Raw genomic sequence first — 26,055 nt, forward strand, 5'->3', positions numbered from 1 at the left:
CCCTTGTTTTCACCAGCATCCGACTTTGTCACAGCTCGTCAAATTGCGCCTCCCGGCCGCCTGCCACGACAAGGATCGATAGCGGGATTTCAAAACAGCCGGCGGTCTTGGAAATTACTAGTTCTCGCCCGCATTGTATCGCCGCGAGCGGACATGACATTGTATCTCACATGGATTCCCAACGAGATTGCGGGCTCGGCGGCCCTAGCAAATATCAGAACCCTGTCCAGGGAGGCGTGGGCCGGGGCGTGGCCCATCGGCATACCGTCATTGTACACTTCCTAAACAACGGGATGCGGTGTTCTGCACGCTCTGATTCGGGCCTGTCTCCATCCAGCTCAACGCGAGAGTTTCTCACACAATCGCCATCGCTGTGTTAAGGATGGTAGCGCGCATGACGCGGAGCGCGCAGAACTGCATGTTGTCGTACACGTTCCCAGGTCTCAGTCGTCCCACTGGTCGTGCAGCCGTCATCTCCTTGCCTGGGGTTGAGAGGCTGGCCAACTCAGTGGAGAAGGGGGGCCAGTGGAGACCGGTCTTGGAGTCAGGGCCATGGGCAATCCATTAGCATATCAAAATCCGAAATGATGAATTTCCCAACAGAGCCGTGAGTGGCAAAATCGCCCGCTGATTCAGAAACTTAATCGCCCCGCCAGTTGGTCCCTAGAGCGAGAAGAGAAGCTGGAAGGGACGCATTTACCCCGGATTCTCGTCCCTGGATCAATTGTCAATTCTGAATCACAGGATCAATTGTCACTTCTGAATCACAGCTCTGGACCGAATCATTGGCATCCAGAGTAGTCGATAGATTGAAGCCGCTCGTCGCTTTTATGCGGTTCCTCCTCTCCACAACCAGAGTTCAGCTCCAAGGTCATCGATACTTGCCTGGTTGGGAAACACCAGGGTAAAAAGATCAATTAGGTTTCGGGCAAATTCCATGCTCATTGATCGTGTCCAAAATGCAGCCACACCAAGGGATCTGGGAAGGCGGAGAAGCTCGGTGCGCGCACGGTTGTGTTGTACATGCCGACGTCGTCCCTGTCGACCTGCGACTGCCGTGGGATGGGTGGCCACGCCTTGAAGCCACGAGTCACCGAGCTGCAGAGTGCCCCCTCGAGCCCGGGCTACACGCGGGACTGAGACACCGTAGGACCGGTTCACGAAATGGAACAGGTGTTCTCAAAAGTATGGAGCTTAGCGTGTCCGAAGCCCTTGCATTGGGCATGGAACCCCATCAGGGAAATACAGCCGAAGGGGGATGGAGAGTCGACACCGTTACTAAGACGTCAGGATCACATCTGTCATACACTGGTCTGTGCTGCCGATACTGACGATCCTTCACCCAACTTGGCTTCATCGCTGAGAAGACCTCGTGCACATCCTATCCATGTCCACCGTCACAAGTTGATCTAGCCCAATTGTCTTTTCTCCGTATCATCGCGAATTGAGTTGGATCCTGATCCCCAGATCGGCGAGGGCGACGAATCATGCAAGGGAAGAAATGATAAAACTTTCCTTTCCCCCCCCCCCCCCCCCCTTCTTGTCTTCTTCTCACTTGGAGTCAGATAGGGATTTTCAAGCAGAGTTTGACGCTACGCCCTATCCACGCCATCAATTCGAATCCCTGAGTGGCTGGCCGTCGGGCGCCCCTAGGTGCGGGCCGAATGACTAAAAGCAGAACCTAATCATCGGCCATCGCGCGGATTGGTGGCGCATTCCGCAACAAGTATGCGCCTTCCCAAAATGGGACAAAGTTTTACCTGGCTGCGGGTCTGTTGGAGACCATCTTCTTCGCGTCGTTTTCTTGTCGTTTCTGCCTCCGAGCTGTCTCTGCCTCTTTCTCTTATTTTCCACACATCGTCCGCCTCAGGCTATATCCGTCAGGGGTGGCTCCTACCATTCTATTAAGTAATGAGTACGGGGAAAGCCGGGGTAGTGTCGTTGTATTCCCTGGGGTCAGACCTTCGTAGAGAAGGTTCGTGGAGAAGGGATTCGCGGGGGAAAACGATGGATCAAAGACACGATCGCATGAGACAAGAGCGGTCGAGACCCGGGTTGGAAATCTGGAGGCCCAGTCGGCGCTGCTTTGGTCGTCCAGCCCGAGTGTAGATGATGACGGTAGTTCATCGGTGAAAGTCGTTGGTGTGCCGGGCACTCTGGGAGGCCGTTCTTGCGTGTCCACGTGACTATCCCGGTCTCCGTCACGTCCCACGGGCTCTCCTCCCATTTTCAGAATGACCATTTCTTGCTGACTTGGCAAGTTGCGATTCAGTGGTACACACCGCAGTCGATATCCACCCTCCACGAGTCCATCGTCTTCGCTTGCAGTTGCGATTCCTTCCAGAAACATGGCCCGCATAATCTCCTAGATATGTCTGCCCCCGGGAGCCCAGAAATGCCACCGACTGGTCAGTTCCTGCCACGAGAATGTGAATGGGTCAACTGGGGCCAGGCCAAGTGCCTGACCTTTACTTCTTCATGGGCCAAGTTGTCCGCACAGCACGTATGCAATCTCTTGTGTTCCCTTGGACTTTTTGTAAGCAGAAATTTCTCCTTTTTTTTTTTTTTCTTGATCGCTCGGAGATCTGCCGAGTGTCACCTGAAAATGGTTCAACACGGCGGCTTGGCCAACGACGGGAGAGACGGGAGATGACGGACGGGTTGTACCAAGCGAAAGTTAGAGAAAGTCTTGTGCGCCCAAGACTTGAGCACACCCGCCGGACTGGCTGCGAGTTCCTGGAAATCGCAGGCAGGATCAGACTTAGTCCGTAGGGATCGGTCGCTTGTGGCTGAAGGGGCTCAGCCAAAAAGTGTAACGGAAGCGTTTCCCAAAAAGGATGGCCAAGGAAAGACCGGGAAAAAGAAAAAAAAAATTAGAAAAAAAAAACATAAATGACATGCTTGATATCGACGGCCAGCCGCCGAGGCCATTGTGGTCACCTTGTCAGCCGTCCACATCCACACCACATAATATCGAGCTAGATACCTTGTCGTAAGCAGCACGGATTTAGGATGAATGCCTTATTGTATCCCTGAATGGACTAGATTAGAGTCGTCCGACTCCATCGCGAGGACCCCTTCCCCAGCTCCGTGATCACAATCTTTCCCCGCATCCTCTCACGAGACCAGGGCGATGCAAACGCGGGGAACGACGACTCCATGACTCCATGCAACTAAACCCGAAGAACATCGTGAGGGCTAAAGTTGGCGAGGAAAGTGGACATGAGAAGGGACTGGAGGAGAAGAGGGAACCAATGTTGCAATTGCTATTACCTAAGAAGGCCATTCCGGGTGGCTCCCTCGGGGGATCCAGCTTCGTTTAGACTCGGAACGCGACTGGTAATCGCTGGGGGAGGTGGACTCGGTGGACTGGAGTGGGTTAGAGTGGACTCGGTGAGATGATCGTGTCAATGGTTCAGTTTCCAGTCTGGCTTCGGTGTGAAACAGGAATCAGCAAACGAGGCAATTATCATACAGTACATGATTACCGTACGTTTAATTTCTAGGCACTGGGCAGGTGTTGAGCTGTTATGGTGCATTGTCCACATGTAAAAAATGCCAATCAGTCTTCCTTATCAGGGGCCACTGAGGGTCTTTGCATACATCGCGCTTCCTTTCACCGAAATTTCACCGTCGTTGAGACCGAATCGCCCCTGGAAGTTTTTTGTTTTTTTTTTTTTTTTTTTCCTTTTCTCCGTGGTCCTGTGTACGCCGTACCTCATACTGTGTGTATGTGAGCTCATGCGCCATATACTGTGGTAGTACGGGTAATGTACAATAAGACGTTGAACACTCGATGCACGTCATCTCGTAGGATCTTCCCCCTGGTGATGATGGCCAAGTGGTTTCTGCAGAGGGAGTGTAATACTAGGATCAGGTGTCACGGAAGCTCGACGAGGATTCTGTCCAATCACAAGGCGGAGTGGCTGCTTGCGGCCACGGTAGTGGGGGCGGTCGATCGCCGGGCTGGCCATCCTAAGAGGACGACACTGGGCTTAAAGTGGAGTAGTGTGGTACTGTACGGTACGCCAGGGTGCAGAAGAAGCCCAAAGACTCCGTCGGGTGGATCCTGAAGTCATACCTGACCGCCAATCAAAATGTGGTTGTTTTTCCCTTTTTCCTTTTTCGAAATTCTCTCTCTCAAATTTCTCCAAATTTCCACGTCGATTTCCTGTCGATCCCCGCTGCACCGAAGGAAAGGAAGATGCAAACCTTACGCATTGCCGTGTGTCAAGAAAATCTCCTCAATCGACCCTGATCATTTTCTCCATCCTGGGCACTGGGTTCGAATTGGTTGGACGCTCGCTCCACCATCAGTCCCTCTGATCCACCGCGAGCACAAAGGTAAATTCACGACGGTGATTCCCCAGAGATAACGCCGGATCCGAGTCGCACATGGAGTGGATGGAGTCGCAACTCTTTCTTTTATAGCGTCACACTTCCCCATCCCCGTGTTTCGATGATCCCGCTTTCTCACCTCTCTCCGACTAATCCGACCTGACCAAGTGCAGGATCCTCCCTCCCCTTCACCTCGCCTCTACCTCCTCCTTCTGCTGCTGCTCCTCTCTATCTCACTCTTCTTCCTTTCTATCCTTCCATCTCCCACGACCTCCTCTTCCTGCTCTCCTGATCCTCCCCCTGACCACACCTTCTTACTCTGAAAATGGGTCACGATGATGTATCGAGCGGGAACGATTCCAGCATGGTCATGGAATCGGTAGGAGAAAAGAAAATGGTCCAGCGGGATGACCCTCCCACCTTCGACAAGGATCTTGTCGGGGAGATGAGTGAGGCGGAGCGACACGTCATCGATCACGGCATTCAGAAATTCAGCCGTCTCGGATGGAAACGACTCACGGTGGTCCTCATCGTGGAGGCCATTGCTTTGGGAAGTCTGTCCATCCCGTCCACTTTTGCCAAGCTGGGCATGGTGGCCGGTGTGATCTCTTGTGTGGGACTAGGTTTCGTCGCTATCTACACCAGTTACATTGTCGGTCAGGTGAAGCTGCTCTTCCCCGAAGTCGCCAACTACGCCGACGCGGGTCGCTTGATGTGGGGTCGGTTCGGATACGAATTGATGAACCTGATGCTGGCGCTGCAGTTGATTCTCCTCACCGGATCACACTGTCTGACCGGTACTATCGCCTTCCAGAATATCACCGAGAGTGGCATTTGTTCGGTTATCTTTGCCGTAGTCTCGGCAATTATCTTGTTCCTGCTGGCAGTTCCCCCTAGTTTCACCGAGGTTGCCATCCTCGGGTACGTGGATTTTGCATCGATTGTTATCGCCATTGGTATCACCATCATCGGCACCGGCGTGCAATCGACCAATGCGCCAGGTGGACTTGAGGCCGTGAACTGGTCGGCATGGCCTAAGCCGGACCTGAACTTTACGGAGGCGTTTATTGCTATTTCCAACATCATCTTCGCGTACAGTTTCGCTATGTGCCAGTTCTCCTTCATGGATGAGATGCACACGCCCTCGGATTTCCCCAAGTCGATCTGGACCCTCGGTCTCACTGAAATTGTCATCTACACCGTGACCGGCGCGACTATCTACGCCTTTGTCGGCGAGGACGTCCAAAGCCCTGCGCTGCTCTCGGCTGGACACACCCTTAGCCGCATTGCCTTTGGTGTGGCTTTGCCTGTGATCTTCATCAGTGGTTCCATCAACACCGTTGTCTTTGGTCGTCTTGTGCACGGTCGTATTTTCGCCAATTCTCCCGTTCGATTCATCAACACCAAGATGGGCTGGATCACGTGGTTGGCGATCATTGCCGCAGCCACCGTCGTCGCCTTCATCATCGCCGAGGTGATCCCCTTCTTCAACGACTTGCTCTCTCTTTCGTCGGCGCTGTTCATTTCCGGATTCAGTTTCTACTTCCCTGCGCTGATGTGGTTCCTCCTGATCCGCAAGGGCAGCTGGACTGAGCCTCGCAATCTGATGTTTGGCATCCTCAACGCCTTCATCCTCATCATCGGATTGGTTATCCTGGTGGCCGGCACTTACACCAGTATTGCTGATATCGTGAGTACCCCCATTGAATTGCCTGGCCCCACCAATGCATGATAGGAATACTAATCATGGCTCCGCTCAGATCGACAACTATAACAAAGGTACCGTCAAGGGTGTCTTCACTTGCGCTGCACCGGAGTAAGCCCGGTCCATAACCCCCAGAGGGACAGGTTCCCACGCATATATGACTGTTTGATTTGCGATGTTTTGCTTTCTTTCCCCCCCCCCTCCCCTTTTCTTTCTTCATTTTGATCCGGATAGGCAACCTCCTGGATGAGGCTACCATTTTTTCTCCGGTGCATATCAAAGGGGAAAGGATTTTCTCAACTGCTTGACATTTGGCGCAAAAGTGCATGTTTGCATGTGTTATGATAGACATAAAGTCCGATCACACTACCAGATCTTGTATATACTCGTGTCTCACATCTACCAACCCCTTATGGCACTGATCTCCCCACTTTCCAGCCGCGGACTATGTCCGGTCATGAATCTCAACGAGAGCCAAAATGATCCTATAGCACAACACCCTTTGTTTCCCCCTAGAACCGTCGAAGCCTCTCCTAGGTTTAGCGACTACCCCCCGGCACCAAGAAGACCCCTTTTGTTTGAGCAAATAGTCTCTGAAACTTGCCGTCCGAGATGCGAATCCACAAATCAGGTCTGCAAACTGTCCTGGAGTGGAATATTGGATGTTTTGATTGACCGAGTATCACCACCCCCCATCGACGAGCCATCTGATTTTGTCCGGGACGGGACAACTTCACTACCATTAGAACTCACCAAGAGTTTGCATCTTAATTATCTCTCAAAAGTGGTGTCGTCCCATTACATGACCACCAGTGCAAGTACCTGATGGTAGGATCAAAGAAATTTATCGATCGAGTTGACGACGGGCGCCCGGGAATCCGCTATGCACCTTTGGAGCAACACGCACAGTAGTTTCAACATCGAGGCCCAACGAATTAAGAAATCAATCAATGATTTCAGGGGAACACTATGTAATAATGCATGGCAATAATGCGGTGGGCAGTACCAGGTGTAATAAATGATCAAGAAACAGTCAAGTGGAAACTTCTTAGGGATGTTTTCGGCGTCTTGAAAAAATGATTTGCCCCCGCCGCCCGCACCACGTCCAGATTCTGCCCCCCAGGTGAGATGCATGTATCCATGTGACCATGGAATAGCCACATACGTAAAGCTCTCATTTTGAAGCAGGGATGTTGATAAGGATGATATGTGGTACAGTACACGCTACTACAGCCACACTAGACGGTGACCGCGGACGGACTGGAGGCATTACTATACTAGCAACATTAAGGACCAACCACTCCAGTCCGCTTTGGAAAAGCCACATCGCCAGGCACACCAGGCCAGAGACTGGCATCACCTTAATATGTCTATCCCAATTTCATTCCGTCGGCTTCTCCTTGATCACACTTCTCATTTCCACCATTCCATCTATCATCCGATCTAGTCCATAACGGTACTCCCTCATCTCCAGCTTCTATCTCTCATTTTCTATACTGGATCTTGCATCAAAATCCGCATGAACGTAAAAGACGAACCTCTGCTGTCGCCCAAACTTCGATTATTCTCCCGTTTTATTCGTGACGACCGCCTGTTCCGGTAAAAAACAGTGGAATTTGAGATACGGTACTCACAATGAGGGAAAATGAATTTTGGTTTTCGCGGCAGCTGAGCTAGGTGACGGCCACGTTTTGATGATGACGTATTCTAGAAAATCCTAGCCTCTAGACTGTAGGATGATCGCATTACTTTTTGTTGGGCAGCCGCCGTAGACACCAAGGCCGAGACATGCGTCAAGTCAATCACTTGGTTTTATCGATATTGAAGGTACCAATCAAAATGAGCAGCTTCCACGACGGGCAAATTTCCGAGTGGCGAGGTTACTGTACTCACCCAAAGCATAGTAGTACATAAGAGTAGAAGGATCGTATAGATGGCGCTTGCCTCGAAGGAGGACGGCGGTCGGAAGTTACCGCCAGGCGGTACTACGTACCTATCGGTCCGCTTCGCTGCGTCCCTTTTTTTCCTCCGTCGACGACCCAGAAACCGCAATGGTCGCGCTGACAGGATTTCATCAAGGTCTCCGTCGTTTTTTCCAAGCAGGGGCGCCCTTCTAGGTAAATGCCCGCCAATAATCGCTTTCAACCTTTGATCACTCGCATCTCAAGATCTTACATAATATGGATTTCCGGCACACTCTCACCCTCGACCATCGCGGAGTCTTTGATTCATGCGGAATTCCCTTCGGACTGCGCTTCCATATGTAAGCTTTGTGGAAATTGCTTGGCGATTCTTGGCGCGTCGAGCACATTTGAGGTTCTCATGAGGTTGTCATGAAGATCTTATCCATCTCTTCCAGAGATCTTCCATTAGTCTTAGGGACGAATAAGTAGACGGTAACCACTATCGCAAGACTGATGATTTCCCAGATGAAGTGGTATCTATACTTGATCGTTCAAAGGCCGGTGGGGTGACTTTTACGATGAAAAGATTGATCAAACAGGTCATAGAATTTGGAAGATCACTTATCCGAGCTTGTAGCTGAAACGATGCGATCCTGGAAGAAGAAAGGACAGAGAGACCAAGGAACACTAATGGGAAGAACAAGTTGAACGGATTCAGCGCAACCACTGTGGCGATCGAAGCGGCATAATCACTGGGTACTGAAATTGTGGCTTTCAACCCAGCCATAGCGCAGCGTATATCGGGAACACTGGTGAGGGTAAGAGGGCGGCGACTTAGCTGGTCGATCGTGAACACAGCAGCAAGAGCACCGAAGGTCTGGGTGCTCACTATCGCCGTACTACGGATGTGAGACACCGTAACACCTAGGCTTAGGCGGTGCTCAAAGATGATGGTCGCATATAAGGTAAAAGAATTGATACCGAACAGCTATTAACGGATTAACCGGTTATTCTTAGGCTTAATCGGTATGCGTTACGCTTCTCACTAGTATTCAGGGTGTCCTAGCGATTGCTTATTTTCACTTTTTCTATCTATTGCCAGATATTGTAGATCCTTTCGCAGACTGTCTCGCTGCCAAAAATCATACCACGCAGAGAGCCTAAGCTTTCTTGAGCTTCTTCTATCCGATTCGTCCCTACTAACTACCGCAGCGACTCCAGTAATAGGAAGACAGAAATCACGACGGCGATGACTAGTGATGCCTAAAGGATCAAAGGAACTCGCCATGCCACGGAAATTGTATTAATGAAGGGTAGCCCATACAGAGCACATAGAATCATGTGTTAGAAGAAGTCACCTAATCTATAGATTGCCACTAGCGAGCCAGAAATTCTCATCTTCAACGTCCACATGTGTCTTAGGTAGTCAGAACCTACTGTGGACATACCTTGGAAGCCGCTATCTACCAGATCACAAGTCAAATGTGGGAAGACCCAAGTTGATGCGTTGAATGGTTTTTGTTGATTGTCACCGTTGCGACTGCTATTATAATTTTGCCAGACAAAGCCATTAGGAAGCGCTATACATCAATTATGCACTTTTGCTTCAGTCGGTGATCAGTTCTAGCCATACTCTTTTTGGATGCCTAGCCTCTGCTCAAAATTTAATATATTAATCGGAGACCGTAATCAACATTGACAAAATTCCGTGTTTTCAGATCAACAAGATGCAAGTAACTAGCCAGATAATATTCAACTGTCTTTTATAAATCATATTCAACGCTTCGCTGGATTACGTCTTACTAGTGATGATTCGGATTTTGAACGCACCTTTAATTATGCGCAGAAAATTACGCAGAACCAATATAGGTATAGAGCAAGAGAGGGCAACTAGATGGTTTACAATTCATGAAGTAAATGATAAAACATTCTTCAGTAGAACAACCATCGAAGTAGCTGCATATCGTTGTTACGCGCACAACTTTTTTATGAAGACACAAAACTTAGATTTCTGTATATATGAACAGAATGATTCCTAAATAAGCTCGTCCTTGCAATCGATGCTTGGAAAGGTGAATTCCGACACAGTGGATCGTCTGAATGAGTATTCCGGTGCTCAGAACACATTGTTCGGAGGAGAGGACTCGCAAGCCACGCCGAGTAGGAACTTGGTGCTTTTGGAGGGTATCAATGAAGCTGTTGGTATGTTGTCATTGTTGGTCATGAATATTTACTCGGTTCTTGAAATGGGATCCATACCTATAGGCCTATTTAATAATTGGTGGGGAGGGGCGGACACATAAGTTTGGCAGCACAATTATAACCGTGACAGATGTACAGGCCGAAGCTTGAAATTGGTGCCGGAGCTCTTCAACATCTCAAAAGTCGCAGGAAATCATAGAGATATATGGCTAGGAGCAAATGTTCAAGATAGCGTCAGAAATTCAATACATGGTTTCACCGACTGACTCATGGGACAGACCTTTGAATTCTCGGATGTAAAGCTCAAAAGTGTTGCCATGTCATTCGAGAACATAGCAGAGTCTATAATCCGTGGAGAAAGATTTGCTCTTGGAGCAAGATAAGACATCCATCTACCCATGAAGCTTACCGGCAGACTATCATCAAAAATCGACCAGTCTTGTCGCCCCCGCGCGGAAGTAGCGATCTACTCACAGATCCGACAGCTTGCATCGGCTTACTACTAGTGCAGGAAGTCTAAGCGCGACCAAATGAGATTACAAAGGTTTGCGTGCAGCGAGCACCCGCTATGCAGATGGCAATGGTTCCGAAAGTGCCCTGCATATATCACCTCGGGATTAAGATATAGCTCGGTAGAAGGGTCCAGTTCCCAAAAAGAGCTTAGTCGTAGAGATGATGCGACTCCGCAAAATGGCCCCCGACCTGCCAACTCATGGTCGGCTCATTATGTAAGATAGAATGATATTTTATTTTTAGAGCAGCGAACTTGACTTTTAATTCTAAATTGCCGGCCACTCATTAGAAGAGCTTGATGAACATACTCAAACACAAACCTATGAGGTGCCCGGCAAAAGCAAAGACTATCGAGCTGAGATGGCTCGATAGTTTGGAGTGACCAGTCACCCAATCAAGCCGCAGCAGGAATATGTCACTGCAAGAAGGCTATAGGCCCTCTGGTTCAATCGACATCAGCAAACTTCAAAGCTATCTGGCCCTTGGGTGAATCGATGCCATCACAAGAATTTCTGTTCGATTGAGTGGGACCTCGCAAAAGGTCTGGACTCTGATGATTGTCGTTTGAAATCCGAAACTTGGCCGACATGATGCGGCGAATCAATCGTAACTCGCAATGTACCAGACAAAGGCTCATTGGGGAAGGGAGGGAAACCAACAGGACCAGGGACCTGATTGGCGGGTGTCGACGGATCTGAAAGAACGCAGATAATCATAAACAAAAAGGTCACCTCTACCAAATTGCAAGCATCGTAGCGCCTGAAATGCCGAATCCTAGCTTTAACTTACCAAGTCATCTGCGAGAAAATACTTCTGGCCTTGCTCTGCGCTGCGCTGAACAAAGTGGCTGAACGTGCAAGGTTTTTCAGTCGAAGAGCCTTTATTTTTGCCTCGAAGAGCACGTCCCTCGTTTCATCGCCGGGCCTAGGGCTTCGATCTCGATCCATATGGAACTAACCGGGATTGCTTGTATTCAAAACTGGGAGGTACCTCTGTGGACGGTAGTCGTACCAGCTGTCCGCAGCAAGAGTAGGTACCAAGCAGTCCATCGTGCTTTCGGGTACTTCCGTTATTTTGGATGGGGCGGTTTGATTAAACTTGGGCACGTGCGCCATCCATTGGCTCACGTCTTTCCGTGACGGGTCAAGCCTGGAACAAGCTTCGACCTCGTCAAACTCGAACTTGGTCGCTTTACTTGGCCAGATTCGTGGGGTAAACGTGGAAGAAGACCAATACTGACCCGACCGATGCTGGCCTGCAAATTTCATTCTACATTACTCCCATCATCATCGCCGATTGGTGATCACGGTCGCGCGGGCGCTGGATACTACTGCATCCGTACCAACATGATCAGATCCTATGCGGTCCTCTGGCGGGACTGGAGTCGAAAGGAAAAAGGACATCTATCGCGTCCACCATTACCCCTAGGATTGGTGGCCGATGATTGCTCCCGCTCTACGCGAGTGGAATGCGAACCTGGCACACGTGGCGAGGGTTACGGTGCTATGCAACTCATACAGTCAGGTGGCACAGTCGAAATTCGGAAGTGTGCCCCGTGGGCTTTGAAGCGATAGAACCTGCCTTAAAGCCTTCAGCTGGGCTCATCCGTGCGCGGCATGACATTCGCTCGTCTAAAAGAGGAGGCGTCCAGACCAGTCGAAAATGGTAAATCCGAAGAGCGAAAGAGGAGGGCTTGGCGTCGGGCGCCGTGGGTTGCGTTCGAATTCATCTGGAAGGAGAAAAGCCCGAGGCTCTTGGCAAGCCATCCAAGAGTGCTTCATTCCTTTTTGGGGAGGCTTAAGTTGTAAGCTGGACCAGATACCCTCCTTCCCAGCTTCACTAGTTCACGCGGCCGCCCCGGTGGCGGACGCCGGAGAACTCGGTTGAGGAGGGCGATTGGTGATTCAACAGGCGACAGTCTTGGCATGGCTGACCCTTCGTAGTCCAGTTAAAGACGTCCAATTCAGCACGATGTGAGCCTTGACGCCATGGTTCATCAATATACCGTGCCAATTTCGATCGACAACCGAGGATGGGCCAATCCACTCATACTGGGAGTAAGACTTTGCCAAGGTACGCGAGGTGGATGACAAGACCACTCAAGCCTCCTTGGGTGCGAGGTGGCTTTCTTGTCTTTTTGCTCATGGAACCAAAAGAAATTCTGCAATGATGAGAAAGTGTCTCCGGCCTCTGGTCCCAAAAGAGCACCAATCTCCGTTTGGCACAGTCTGCTGCCCACATGTAAATGCGTCGGGCAAGGAGGGTTATAAAAAGATGAGGGCTTTCCGTCAGCCCTTGGTGATTTCGTTTCCTCCGAGATAAGTCGACGTGCGAACTCATTTTGGTCTTTCTTCATTCCCGACCTCAAGGGCTCGCGACAGACTCGGTGATCTGTTCTGCAAAGTCAGTCATGATGAACGCTTCGACTTCGGGCGGGAATTCCGCCTTCCGCAACCACAACAACGACTTTGCTCATATCGAAGACCCCGTTGAGCGCCGTCGGCTGGCTTTGGCTGAGATTGACAATGCGAAATTCGGCTGGTATCATGTGCGGGCCGTCGTCGTGGCTGGTGTGGGTTTCTTCACGGATTCCTACGACATCTTCGCTATCAACTTGGCCTCTGCCATGTTGGGCATTGTCTTCTGGCAGGATGCTGCTGGCAAGAATGCGGGGAAAATCCCCTCTTCGGCGGATACTGCGATCAAAGTCTCGACGTCTGGTGGTACCGTGATTGGACAACTGCTCTTCGGCTGGCTGGCCGATCGTATTGGCCGTAAGCGCATGTACGGCATTGAGTTGATCATCATCATCTTCGCAACCCTCGCCCAGGCTCTCTCCTCTGATTCTCGTGCCGTCTCCATTGTCGGGCTTCTCATCTTTTGGCGTGTCATCATGGGAATCGGTATTGGCGGAGATTACCCTCTGTCTTCAATCATTACCTCAGAGTATGTATCCCTTCAGTTGAATCCCCCTGTAGTTGTAGAGCGAGAGCCCAGCCTTCCTTTGAGCACTTGTTCTAACTGAATTGCTTTCCTAGGTTCGCGACGACCAAGTGGCGCGGAGCCATGATGGGTTCTGTCTTTGCCATGCAGGGCTTTGGTCAGTTTGCAGCTGCGATTGTCTCCCTGATCGTAACATCTGGCTTCAAAGAGTCCTTGGAGACTGCCTCTAGCGTTGGCAAGTGTTCCGGGGTCTGTCAGCTTGCTGTTGATAAGATGTGGCGTGTGGTTATTGGCTTTGGTGCTGTTCCTGCTTGCATTGCCCTCTACTACCGTCTCACCATCCCCGAGACACCACGCTATACCTTCGATGTCGCCCGGGATATTGTTAAGGCTGATGAGGACGTCCGTGCCTACATTGCCGGCAAGCGGGAGGGCCACCCGGACGAGGTCAACCGTGCCGCTGTCATTCAGAACCACACTGCCGACGTGGTAGCTCCCAAGGCGAGCTGGTCTGATTTTGTTCATCACTACACCCAGTGGAAGAATGGTCGCATTCTCCTCGGAACCGCTGGCTCGTGGTTCTTCCTGGATGTTGGTAAGTCTGCCGTTGGGTCCCACACTTACCCGCCACGAATCTATATCTGACTTCGAGACTGTAGCCTTCTACGGCCTTGGCCTGAATAACTCGATCATTCTTGGTGCTATTGGCTGGACTGGGGGCAAGAATGTCTACGAGATCCTTCGTCGTAGCGCCGTTGGGAACCTCATTCTGATCTGCGCCGGTGCTATTCCTGGCTACTGGGTGACAGTCGCGACAGTCGACACCATTGGACGCAAAACTATTCAGCTGATGGGCTTCGTGATTCTAACCATCGTCTTCATTGTGATTGGGTTTGCCTACGACCCTCTGCTCAAGTCCAACAACGGTCTTCTGGGACTGTACGTCATTGCCCAGTTCTTCTTCAACTTTGGCCCCAACGCGACTACCTTCATTGTTCCCGGAGAGTGCTTCCCAACACGTTACCGTTCTACCTCGCACGGTATCTCTGCTGCCTCTGGTAAGGTCGGAGCCATCATTGCTCAGTGTGTCTTCGGCCCCCTGGTACACCGCGGAGCCCCTGCTGGCTCCTCCGCGACCCCTTGGCTCAAACACGTGATGCAAATCTTCGCTCTCTTCATGCTCTGCGGTTGCTTCACCACCTTGCTTATCCCAGAGACCAAGCGTAAGACCTTGGAGCAGCTCTCTGGCGAGGACGCGGATACCCTTGTCAACCCGTCTCCTATGATTCACCCCGAGAAGAACGTTGGTGCGCATACAGCAGAGGAGTCGTCACCTGTCTAGCAGCCTCCGAAATACGCTGCCGGCTGTCTTTCCTTCAACGAGGTGATACTGTCTCACCGCGCCTGCTCTTCGCCTCTTTCGTCTCTTCTCTCGCCACACTTGCTCTCTCCTTTTTTACACATACCCCTTATTTCCTATCTTTATTACTTAATAGAATTCCCAATAAAGTAAACGTGCTGAAGCGACCACGTATGTCTCCATTTGCGAGGGGATGATGTAGACAAAAAAAAGTTTGAAGCAGTGAATGACTCGATCTGGCAATTCCCTTGTCCTTACGGTAGCCCTGTAATCCATTCAAATCACACGATGAGGACATAGATATTTCCGACGTGGATCAAAGATGTTCCCATTTCCTGAATTTGAGAAAGAGTCAACAGGTAGTAGTAGGGAAGGCACAGGTGGGCGACCCGGTGCTCGGTACCTTGAAAATCCAACCCGGCTGGAGTAGGCTTTTAAAAGGCCATGGGATCCCAACCTTTAGCCGCAACCTAGGATTTTTTTTTTCTTCTCTCTTTCTCTCTTCCTCATCCTCCTCTACCGCCCCTGATACCTTGGAGCTCAAGATTCTTCACACGTCTCCGGCTTTTGGTACCTGCACTCGAAACCCATTCTCATTCGGCACGGGCGCTTGGTACATCACGAGATTGCCCTTCTCTCCACCACAAGCAGCCTTTTCATTCACTGCTCTGGCTTCGGTGCAAGCATCAAGATCGGCGCTCACAGAAAAAACGCCTTATCGTCGATCAACATGGTGGATTTGAAGGGGTCCACGGCGTCGTCCACGACCACGGTCCTTGACGAAACAAGCGATAAGCCGATTCCTGAACTGTCTACATATGTGGCAACCGATGCCCAGGATGTTATGGACGCACATCGACTCGTCGCAGACTCCGTTGCGCAACAACGGCAGCTCGCCGCTCGCGCGGTTATTTTCCATCCAGTGTGGCTCGCGGCGATGCTGGCTGTATTTGCCGTGGTGTACAAAGTTCTGTATCAAGAGTGGTCGGATCTTGCCTTGGTGGGAACTACGGGAGCGGGCTGTGTGATGGCTGGGTTGATGGTGGTGCGTGTGTGTACGGGCGGCTACATCGATCACGCCGAGCAGGTCGGCACGCGGGCTTGGTTGGATGGACCAGAAGCCGATTCGTGCGAGCAGAAGATCCTTGTGACCAAGTTTGGCGACACTATCATCGGAGCCCTGATCATTAAGGGAGTGCGAGATGGTCGCAAGATTCACGGCGTGATCCGGGCATGGACTGTTTTGCAGCGATACCGTGGCAAGGGTGTCGGGAGGGGGTTGTTGGAGGAAGCTGTTCAGCTTTGCCAGACCAAGCGGTGGCGAGGACCTGAGTTTGATGACGATCATGCGAATTCGAAGCTGGTCTTATACTCGCTGTTCAATGGTCCCTTTGAGAGTCGAGAAAGGTGGGCACGACGTGAACTGCGCCGGCTTCGCCCAGGAAACTGAACATCCAGCTCCAGGGGCTTCGCCCTCCTGGGAGAAAATGGGAATGAACGTGCTGACATGTCACCGGGCGCTGAAAGGACGGTCTTTTCAGTCCCATGTTGCTTGTGTTTTGTTATACAAAAGATTACCCTCATACTTTAATATCTGCAGTTTCTATTACCTCTGAATATAGGCTGTGCAGTACGGAGTGGGGTTGCAACGTCCACTCTGGTATCCCGAGCATAACGGTAGGACTTGTTCGCAAAAATTAGAGGTAACAGGTTGATTACGACGAGATACATAAGCTCTCCACATACCCATAATAAGATTGAATCCAATCAGCACGCAGTTGATGGGTTTGGTGGACCGTTTTGCATTTGATTCCCACTCCTCTTCATTCAATGGACCCAAGAGGGGGCAAGGTCTGCAAAGTGTTTGCCAGCCAACTTCCGTCGTGTCAATTCCGAGAACTCCACCGCCTCAATTCGGTGCAAGCCTGATTGAATTGCCTGCTTTATCAGGCCCGCAGACACAGAACCTCCTTGACATCTCGGCATGCCGATGCCATCAACCCCTTTCGGGACTCATCCGAGCGACCTTGCATCTGGCCAGCCAATGATTTCCATTTGCCCAGCGAGTTCACCATGAGCTCCCTGTTCATTCCCGGCCGGGCTTCTTCAGGGTCTCCGAGACACTCACAACGCTGAGGTAGAGCGGCAGATTCGTCTCGCCTCCAAACACCCCGGCGCCGAGCAGCATCAAGTGATCTGGATTTTTAGAAAAGACGTGCAAACTACGACTGTAAGCCGGCGGCTGGGGCGTGTCGTGCAGTTCCCACTGGTCAGGCTGCCCGCTAGCTCGGTTGGTGAAAACACCACTGTGATCCGCATCGCTGACGATGATGGTTCCGTTCGGACCTCCGACCGGAGACCACACCACATATGGCGACGAACTGGGCTGGACCCCGTTGACCATGATGGGGACCCCATACGCAAAGCGGAAGTCGAAGGGACTGTCTGCCATTCGGTAGTAGACTGGATAGCCCGCGCCACTCCAGCTCTCCCCACCGGGGAATTCGTGTGCCAAAATCCATTTTTGGATGGGTGGAATGTAGGTGATGACGGTCATGCCCGGTCTAGCCGTGTAGTTGAGATAGGCAACATCATCGATCACGGCCCCCCAAGACTTCAAGTCCATCGACTCCTGATGAGCGAGCTTTTGCCCATGAAGTGGGTCTCGTTGGTCCGAGTAAAAGACTCCCACGGTGTGGTTGAAGAACCTGGCAACGGACAAAGGATGTCAGCTGACGCATTTCGAAACTCTCAACCTGGGCATACCAGGGAAAAAGAAAAGGAGATCCGAGTCAACCATCACTGCATCGTTGCTTACTCGATAAAGGGTTCCCATATGCAGGGGTTGCCGTTGGTGGTGTCCGGGCCACTACCGCGCGCCACGTTACTCACAAACTTCCAGGTCCGACCCTTGTCCTTGCTGGCATAGAGATCGATATTGGTGCTGTGACTCCCCCAGCTGTTCCCACTGGCAAGCACCGTACCGGCAGGGAAGTCACCTACGGCAAACGGCAACTCCGCCAGGGCCGGTTGGGCCGACATGCCGAGCCCATTCACTTGATCCGTGAGATTGGAGAACCATGACCAAGTGGCACCGCCGTCAGTGCTCCGGAAAATGGGGAAATAGGGCGGCTGGTCTCCCGAGTATGACGTGGTCGCGAGGAGAGTCCCATCTGAAAGTTCGACTTGACGCGGGTAGAGGACACTGTGCTTGTCATCTGGCTGAAAGATGACATTTTCGGCAAACGTAGACCACGGCCGTACCGAGTGATGAGGCGGGGGAGGAGGAGGTTGATGATGAGGTTCTGATTGCGGAATTGAAGGAGGACCAGGAGGACCAGGAGGAGGAGGAGGTGGTGGTGGTGCGGCAGATACGGCGCTGATCAGACCGATCAGGCCCAAAATAACACAATGAGAACGCATGCTTTCAGTGCGCAGGCTCTATTTGAAGCAAAATGCCCTGTTCGCCGATTGACACGCAAGGATTCTACGGTACAAACAGGTTCACCGAGTGTCTCACACGCCATTACGTCCTCGTCAGCGCACTCTTTATATGCGACCGATGGCCGAATTCCAAGCCAGACATGGACCGAATGCAACATCAGTATTCAGCATGAAGTATCCCCCGTTCTGGTCTGATTTGGGAAAATATCCGTCACGATGAGCTGACTCATGCATATGTATGAGCCTGACTGACCTTTCAAAAATTCCTCACCGGGCTGTTTGCAAGCCTCAGTGTTGCAATCAACTTGCAATTGTATTCAGGCTAAAGATCATGCAGCTCAATCTCAGACCATCGCCGATCCATCCGCAGAACGTCAACCTCACTTGAAGCCCTCGGACAAGACTGGAAAAGAGAACTTGCGCTTGAAATGGCCTGTAGAGCGTAGGCTTCACTGGTCCGTGAATGTCCGGTGAAGTAGTCTACTCCTCCGATTTGCCATCAGTCTCTCACAGGAGGATGGATGGTGCACCTGTGAAATCAAGCGAGGGCAAATCCTGGGGGGTTGGTGAGTTACCCGCTCTGCAGATCCCGGACTCTCGGCAACTGTCTCTTGTCTCTCTTTCCGAACTATGCACAAAGGGCCCTGATATCCTGGAAGTTCGAGACCCTGAATCATCGAGACGAGGGGAAGGCGGGATTTTGTGGGGAAAGTGGAAAGTGGAACTACAAGATACCTTAGTGACATCCTGGAATCCGGGGACTCGGCGTCTCGAAAGCCGTCACGGGCAGCAGTGCTATTCTTTCAGGATTTTGATAACACAGCAATCTTGGAACTTCCGCCTTGAGGGCTGAAATGAGCCTTCAAGAGAAGTACAAGCAAATACAGTGTTCTTGGAGAAGAGGCGTGGTATGCAACGCTCACGTACCTCGTGATTCGCGAAAAGATTAGCCTATTTTCTTCGGCTCTGCTCTCGCCCACTCCGGGGCTTACTCCCCCCCCCCCCCACATGGTCCAAATACGCAAAAATCGCACCCGCGCCAACTGTAAGCCGGAGATGCTACACCAAAATATTGGCTCGTGTGGCGCTCCCTCAAAATGAGGGGGAGAGAGGGGCCGAGACAGCTCGATGTGACAGCGGGCTAAGTCCCGATTGGAAGAATTGACGATTTGGCGAGGGAACTCGCGCCATGGTAGCTGCTCCATCGCGCCTCAACGACAAACTGTCGGATGCAGCTCAACATGATGGGAACCAACGAGAGGAGACGACGGATGGAGTGGTCTTTCAGTCACCAATGTACAGCTGGCTGATCCCCCACAATGTGCGATGACGATGGGAAAACCTCTCGATTAGAAATGGGGCATTGCCAAGGCTCACAATCAGGGTATGTAGTCGGGCATGCACTGTGTTGAACCATGACTTGGCTTGACGATCGTCGGCAATTCATCAAGGACTGCTCTCGATTGAAATACTTAAGTGAGCCCTGGTCCAATCCAGCAGCATCACCACTCGGCCTTTTCTCCTTATGAAGTTCCGCGCAACAAGTCGGTGATCAATGGCAGCTTCCAAGTCGTCTCAGCATAGCTTCATGTTGGCCCTGGCATCAATGGCAATGCTTACCGGCGTTTACGCAAGAGGTGAAGCTGCCACCAGCTATGAAGCTTCCACAAAGTACCTAGGGTGCTATTCTGACCCGAAGGTCACGATTCTTACCTCGGCCAAGCTGTCCACAATCGCTATGACGCCGCAGTTCTGCGCCGACTGGTGCGGCCAGCGAGGATTCTCACACAGCGGGATCGAATTTGGGACGTGAGTGTTCCCCTGTGCCGCGCCAACATTTTATCGCAATCAGATCCCTGGTAAACGAAGAATTGCATCTCACACTTGTCTAGGCAATGCTTCTGTGGTGCAGAACCTGACTTGAGTGATGCCACTCGAACAGATGACGGCGATTGCAACACGCCCTGCCCCTTGGAACCGTCCAGTTCGTGCGGCGCAACCTACGTGTACGTCAACGAACCACTTGCGCTTCCCTTGCTATAGGAGCTAACAATCGCTAACCTATGCCGCCTTCACCGTTGTGCAGTATGTCGTTATATCAAATTGTAAATCCCCAAGGAGGGAGCCCCGACACGCGCTTCGTGCCTGCCTGCCAACGGCGACCTTTGAGCAGCCACCCAGTGTGCAATACTGCCCTTAGTATTCCCGAGAGAGTGAAGTCTCTGGTTAATTCACTGACCCAGGAAGAAAAAATCTTGAACTTGATGGATGCTGCAGCGGGATCAGAACGTCTGGGCTTGTCATCGTATGAATGGTGGAGCGAGGCAACTCACGGTGTTGGGTCTGCACCTGGCGTGCAATTTACACGTGCCCCCGCCAATTTCAGTTCGGCCACGAGCTTCCCTGCCCCGATTCTCACGGCGGCTTCCTTTGACGATGCGCTGTTTCGCGATATCGGCGAAGTTACCGGAAAAGAGGGACGAGCTTTTGCCAACAACGGCTTCTCCGGGTTCGACTTCTGGGCTCCCAACATTAACGCCTTCAGGGACCCCCGCTGGGGAAGAGGTCAGGAAACGTCCGGCGAGGATGTGCTGGTGGCCCAAAACTACGTTCGCGGGTTCGTCCAGGGGCTTCAGGGTGATGACCCTAAGGAGAAGCAAGTGATCGCCACATGCAAACATTTTGCGGTCTATGACATCGAGACTGATCGATATGGCAACAATTTCAACCCCACACAACAAGAACTCGGAGAATACTTTTTGCCACCATTCAAGACATGTGCTCGAGATAGCGGCGTGGGGAGTGTGATGTGCGCCTATAATGCCGTGTTTGGTGTCCCCGCCTGTGCAAGCGAATATCTGCTCGGCGATGTCCTGAGAGATCACTGGAATTTCACGGCCGATTACAACTATGTCGTGTCGGATTGCACTGCGGTAACGGAAATTTGGCAGAGCCATAACTTTACCAATTCTGCTGAGGAGGCGGCCTCGGTCGCTCTCAACTCCGGGGTGGACTTGGAATGTGGAAGCTCATACCTGAAACTGAATGAATCGCTGGCCTCCAACCACACATCTATCGAGACTTTGGACCGATCCTTGCAAAGGCTGTACTCGGCCCTTTTCACGGTTGGTTTCTTCGATGGAGGAAAGTACACGGACCTTGACTACGCGGATGTTTCCACCCCAAGTGCGCAAATCTTGGCCTATGCCGCCGCGGTGGAAGGAATGACATTGCTCAAAAATGACGGTCTGCTTCCTCTTGGTACAAAGCACCATTTCAAGACTGTCGCTGTCATTGGACCTTATGGCAATGCCACGACACAGATGCAAGGAGATTACTCGGGCATGGCTCCTCACATTGTGAGTCCTCTAGAGGCGTTTCAGAGCGCAAGTCAGTGGGAAGTCAATTACGCGCAAGGCACCACTATCACCAACGAGACGAATACTGGATTCGATGAGGCCCTGCGCGCGGCGGAAAAGAGCGATTTGATCGTATTTCTCGGAGGCATCGACAATTCTCTCGAGAATGAGGGTCTTGATCGCAAATCTCTCGCTTGGCCCCAGAATCAAATGGACCTCATGACAGAGCTGGCAAAGACCAAGAAGCCAATGATCGTGGTCCAGTTCGGTGGGGGTCAAGTCGACGACAGCGCGCTTCTTCAAAACGATCATGTGAATGCGATCGTTTGGGCGGGATATCCCAGTCAAAGCGGTGGCACTGCTCTTCTGGATATTCTTCAGGGTAAAGTGTCGATTGCGGGTCGCCTACCTGTCACCCAGTATCCAGCCAGCTATGCGGATCAAGTCAGTCTTTGGGATCTCAGTCTTCGGCCCAACGCGAATACTTCATATCCAGGACGGACATATAAATGGTACACTGGCGAGCCGGTTCTTCCATTTGGCTATGGACTGCACTACACCAAATTCGAATATAAGTGGGAAGAGGGCCTGCACAAGCAATACAATATTCAAGAGCTTGTTGGATCATGCAAAAGAAAGTCGGGTGGCTCTATTAATGATGTTACGCCCTTTGCTTCTGTCAAAGTACGCGTTCGAAACGTGGGTCACGAGGATTCTGACTATGTCAGCCTGCTTTTCCTCTCGAGTCCCGATGCAGGACCCGCCCCTCATCCCTCCAAGACACTGGTCGCCTACTCTCGCCTTCATGGCATCAAAAAGAACCATGCGCAGACTACCACCCTGAATTTGAACCTGGGCTCTCTGGCCAGAGCTGATGAGAAAGGAAGTCTAGTGATCTATCCGGGCCATTACAAGCTTGTCCTGGACGTCGATGAGAGTCTTGCGCTTGAATTCTCATTGCACGGAGACCCAGAAGTGATTGAGACTCTTCCTGAGCCGCAGGAGCAGTATGACTACACGGTCCCGGTTCATATTCAGCCGCCAAGCACCGGGCCACTGTGATGCTGTCAACTCGCTTCTTGAGAGGTAACGCAAGAGGATTTTGATGCCTCCATACTGCTCCACTGTCGCTGAGAGCGGTATTATTGTGCAACGAGGGAAGCGAACACGATGAACATCAGTTGACTCAAGGGGCTGTGTTGCCATTTTATCGCCACTGGAGGAACAATGGTTAATTGACAGTTGTGAATTGGTTTAGTGGGACACCTTGATATTTCAATTCTCATCGCGGGGGGGGGGGGGGGGGGGGGGGGGGGGGCAGTTTCTAATGGAAGGATGTGTCACGCAGACACTTTGACCCAGCAATGAGTGTAATGAGTGTAATGACTTAGATGATCAATCCAAATGAACAACCTCGGAGTTTTCCACATATTCTTTCTATTTTTCACGACACTGCGCCAGCGCAGGTGCAAGGTACCTTATGTAGGTAAGGTATGTACTGATCAGCAGCAGAAGCTGTTGACCCGAAACCTTCCAGAAGATGAGATATAGGTAGATGTTAGAGGACAGAGCTTTCTGCTCTCGATGTATATTACCACTCGATTACCTGGTGCTTTCCGCCGCATGGACGGTGACCTCCCCAACTATCGCGGGTTGCGCTGTCTCCACGTACTAAAAACAGACCAGCCCGTTTGAAACACCAAGCATCTCTTCATGTACGAAGCACTTATTCTGACCGTGGCTATCTCTGGCTGATCGAACATCTGGGAAAAGTGACCGAGGTTTTGTTGGAGCGAACCATCTATGAAATGTATCTATATAATTTCTCAAGAACGGACACCGTTTGCTGGTTGGTGCTGCCCAATTGGCTTGTCAAGTAGTTCCCTTCTCAAGCTTAATCCACAGACAGTTGCTCAAAAGGAAGCTCTAGGCTATCGTCCTCTCCAATCGCAAAGGCACCGATGATGGGTCCAGTGAAGTCTGGGTCAGTCATTTCCATCGAGTCGACCTTACCCAGAGATTTCCAACCCTCTCCGGTCGCGGCTGAGACGGAATACATCCACTGGTATTCACTCTCGGTGTATTCGACACGGAAGGTGATGCTTGAGGGGACCATGGCCAGGCTGTCTTTCTGTGTCCTGACTAGCTTATTGGCAGCATTAACGACTTGCAAAACCACCTCGCGCGTCGAAGCGTCATAGTAGATTTTGATGAAGCGGTGCTCTTCCTTGTAAAGTGCCAGGCCGGCGCGGACCTTGCTGGAGCCCCAGGAATCCTGGATCCCTTGAAGTGCGACACTGCTAGACCCCTTCAAAAGGCGTTGACGCTTGCCGACAAAAGTCGGGCTATCCCGGGGATGGGAAAACTCCACCGACGAAGGTCGTAGACGCATCGAGGACGAGTCCGTAAGCGTGTAGCGATCCATGCTCGCATCTCGAATATAGAGCAAGTCCAGTCCCGGCTTGACTGTGGGGCATGGAGTGGCATTGCTCGCCGTGAGGCCTCTTGGGTTTGACGTGACCTGTTCGAAGACGGGCCAGTCGTCCTCCCATTCCACGCGCATCAAGAAGGTCTCCCGTCCCATGGGCGATCTTCCCGCGTCATCCAAACGTGCGCCCAGGCAGGTACCCCACCACTGTCCCTCGCCGTCTTGGAAGATCTCACAGTGGCCGGTGTACTGAATGTACTCTTTGGTGCCTCGCGCGGTTAAGACGGGGTTCCGGGGGCAGGATTCATACGGTCCCCAGATGCTCTGCGACCGGGCCATCACGACAGTGTGGCCGCCATGGGTACCACCTTCGGCAATCAACAGGTAGTACCAGTTGTTGCGCTTGTACAAGTGTGGTCCTTCGGGATAGATCCCGCCGGTGCCTGCCCAGACCACCTTCTCGTCGGACAATTTGGCGCCGGTCGCGAGATCGATCTCGAACACGTTGATGGTGGTGCCGGGCCCAATTCCCCCGGACCCTTGCATGTAGATCTTACCGTCCTCGTCGAAGAAAAGACTGGGATCAATGCCCTCGAATTCAAAGTACACCGGATCGGACCACTCTCCAGTCCAGAGGTCCGTGGTGGAAACGATGAAGTTTTCCGTCGCATCTCGCTCGTCTCCCGGTCGTCGGACGACGTTGGTGCAGATGACATAGAAAGTGCCCTGGTGATAACGGATCGTGGGAGCGTAGAGACCTCCACTACCAATCACATGCTTGCTATCTCCTTCAGGATAGATGATGGCGTCCGACTTTCGCAAGCTGAGCTGAGACTGACGGTGGATGGCATTGCCTGGAATACGCCTCTATGAGTTTGTGGACCGGGACAGCGCATCGGGGCCTTCGCCGACGATACGGCAACTTACCAATCTGCTTCCACGACACCATGTCTTGGGATGCGTAGATGGGGAGGCCGGGGAAGAGATGAAAAGTGGAATTGACCAGGTAGAACCACTCTCCGACCTTGACGACGGAGGGGTCAGGCGCAAAGCCTGGAATGATGGGATTCACAGCGCCAGACATTGAGGACAAATCGTTCACGAGGCAAAATGATGACAGCAACAACAGAGACAGAGGATAGGGGAGAAGTGATTTCTTGCTCCTTTTTTCTCCTTTCTTTCTCTCTCTACTTTCGATGAGGACCACATAAAACTAATTTCGCGGGCGCAACTACCCCTCCCCCGCGGTCTCAATCTCACTGAGGCTAATAACTTCGGTGCTGTAAGTGCGGGGAAGAGTTGCTGGATAATAAGCAAGTTCCCCGGAAGATATGCAATGGCGGTGCTGCGAGAGCCATACCATGTAACACCGGTTCATTTGCTCTGTGGGTGAGTCACGAGATGATACTTTTGTACACGATGGGAGAATGAAACGAGCGAGCCTAAATCCAGCCGCAATCCACTTCAGCTTTGGATTTCGGTCCCTTTGATGACCCTGGAAGAAGTGGTGAGTCCAAGCCTCAGATCGATCGTCGGACAGTTGGCCTGGGTTCGTTGGAAAGCTGCAACTCAAATTCTCGCCAAGAAAACATGGGTTCGGCTGATAGCGGTGATGTTTATCCATGAAAGTGCCTATCCTCGGCCCTTAGGGCACTCGGTCCTGGTCCGAACTCTTCTGCCAGCGACATGGCTGCGAGAATCGCGGCGACGACAGTGTCCACTGTTTTTACCCCGGATCCCGATGTCATAGTTTTCAAACTGAGGTTTTCTTGGTTCGAATCGACTGAACCCTGCTATCATTAGGCTGTGACCAGGATTTCCAGCATCTCGATTCTTTGGTGAAGAGCGACGAGGCCATG

At 51.7% G+C, this 26,055-nt stretch overlaps 6 protein-coding genes across 6 annotated transcripts; 4 read left to right on the plus strand and 2 right to left on the minus strand.

The window, feature by feature from the left end:
- Positions 1 to 4,663: 4,663 nt before the first annotated feature.
- Positions 4,664 to 6,070, plus strand: POX_a01924 (N amino acid transport system protein; the record flags this gene model as incomplete). The annotated part of the gene is made up of 1 exon (XM_050110847.1): positions 4,664 to 6,070. The coding sequence occupies one exon, from the start codon at positions 4,664 to 4,666 to the stop codon at positions 6,068 to 6,070; it is 1,407 nt and encodes a 468-aa protein (XP_049974615.1).
- A 7,005-nt stretch (positions 6,071 to 13,075) lies between these two features.
- POX_a01925 (Repressible high-affinity phosphate permease) lies at positions 13,076 to 14,947 on the plus strand (the record flags this gene model as incomplete). Its single annotated transcript, XM_050110848.1, has 3 exons — positions 13,076 to 13,608; positions 13,701 to 14,200; positions 14,265 to 14,947. 3 exons carry the CDS (start codon positions 13,076 to 13,078, stop codon positions 14,945 to 14,947), a joined length of 1,716 nt encoding a protein of 571 aa, XP_049974616.1.
- A 748-nt stretch (positions 14,948 to 15,695) lies between these two features.
- Positions 15,696 to 16,415, plus strand: POX_a01926 (uncharacterized protein; the record flags this gene model as incomplete). The annotated part of the gene is made up of 1 exon (XM_050110849.1): positions 15,696 to 16,415. One exon carries the CDS (start codon positions 15,696 to 15,698, stop codon positions 16,413 to 16,415), a length of 720 nt encoding a protein of 239 aa, XP_049974617.1.
- Positions 16,416 to 17,051: 636 nt separating this feature from the next.
- Positions 17,052 to 18,388, minus strand: POX_a01927 (uncharacterized protein; the record flags this gene model as incomplete). Its single annotated transcript, XM_050110850.1, has 2 exons — positions 17,052 to 17,673; positions 17,784 to 18,388. The coding sequence occupies 2 exons, from the start codon at positions 18,386 to 18,388 to the stop codon at positions 17,052 to 17,054; spliced, it is 1,227 nt and encodes a 408-aa protein (XP_049974618.1).
- Positions 18,389 to 19,964: 1,576 nt separating this feature from the next.
- POX_a01928 (putative exo-1,4-beta-xylosidase bxlB) lies at positions 19,965 to 22,830 on the plus strand (the record flags this gene model as incomplete). Its single annotated transcript, XM_050110851.1, has 3 exons — positions 19,965 to 20,218; positions 20,302 to 20,415; positions 20,496 to 22,830. The coding sequence occupies 3 exons, from the start codon at positions 19,965 to 19,967 to the stop codon at positions 22,828 to 22,830; spliced, it is 2,703 nt and encodes a 900-aa protein (XP_049974619.1).
- Positions 22,831 to 23,662: 832 nt separating this feature from the next.
- On the minus strand, positions 23,663 to 25,280 carry POX_a01929 (uncharacterized protein; the record flags this gene model as incomplete). Its single annotated transcript, XM_050110852.1, has 2 exons — positions 23,663 to 25,050; positions 25,124 to 25,280. The coding sequence occupies 2 exons, from the start codon at positions 25,278 to 25,280 to the stop codon at positions 23,663 to 23,665; spliced, it is 1,545 nt and encodes a 514-aa protein (XP_049974620.1).
- Between the last annotated feature and the right edge of the window lie 775 nt (positions 25,281 to 26,055).

The sequence above is a fragment of the Penicillium oxalicum genome, chromosome I (assembly GCF_001723175.1).
Source record: "Penicillium oxalicum strain HP7-1 chromosome I, whole genome shotgun sequence".
Classification (NCBI taxonomy): domain Eukaryota; kingdom Fungi; phylum Ascomycota; class Eurotiomycetes; order Eurotiales; family Aspergillaceae; genus Penicillium; species Penicillium oxalicum.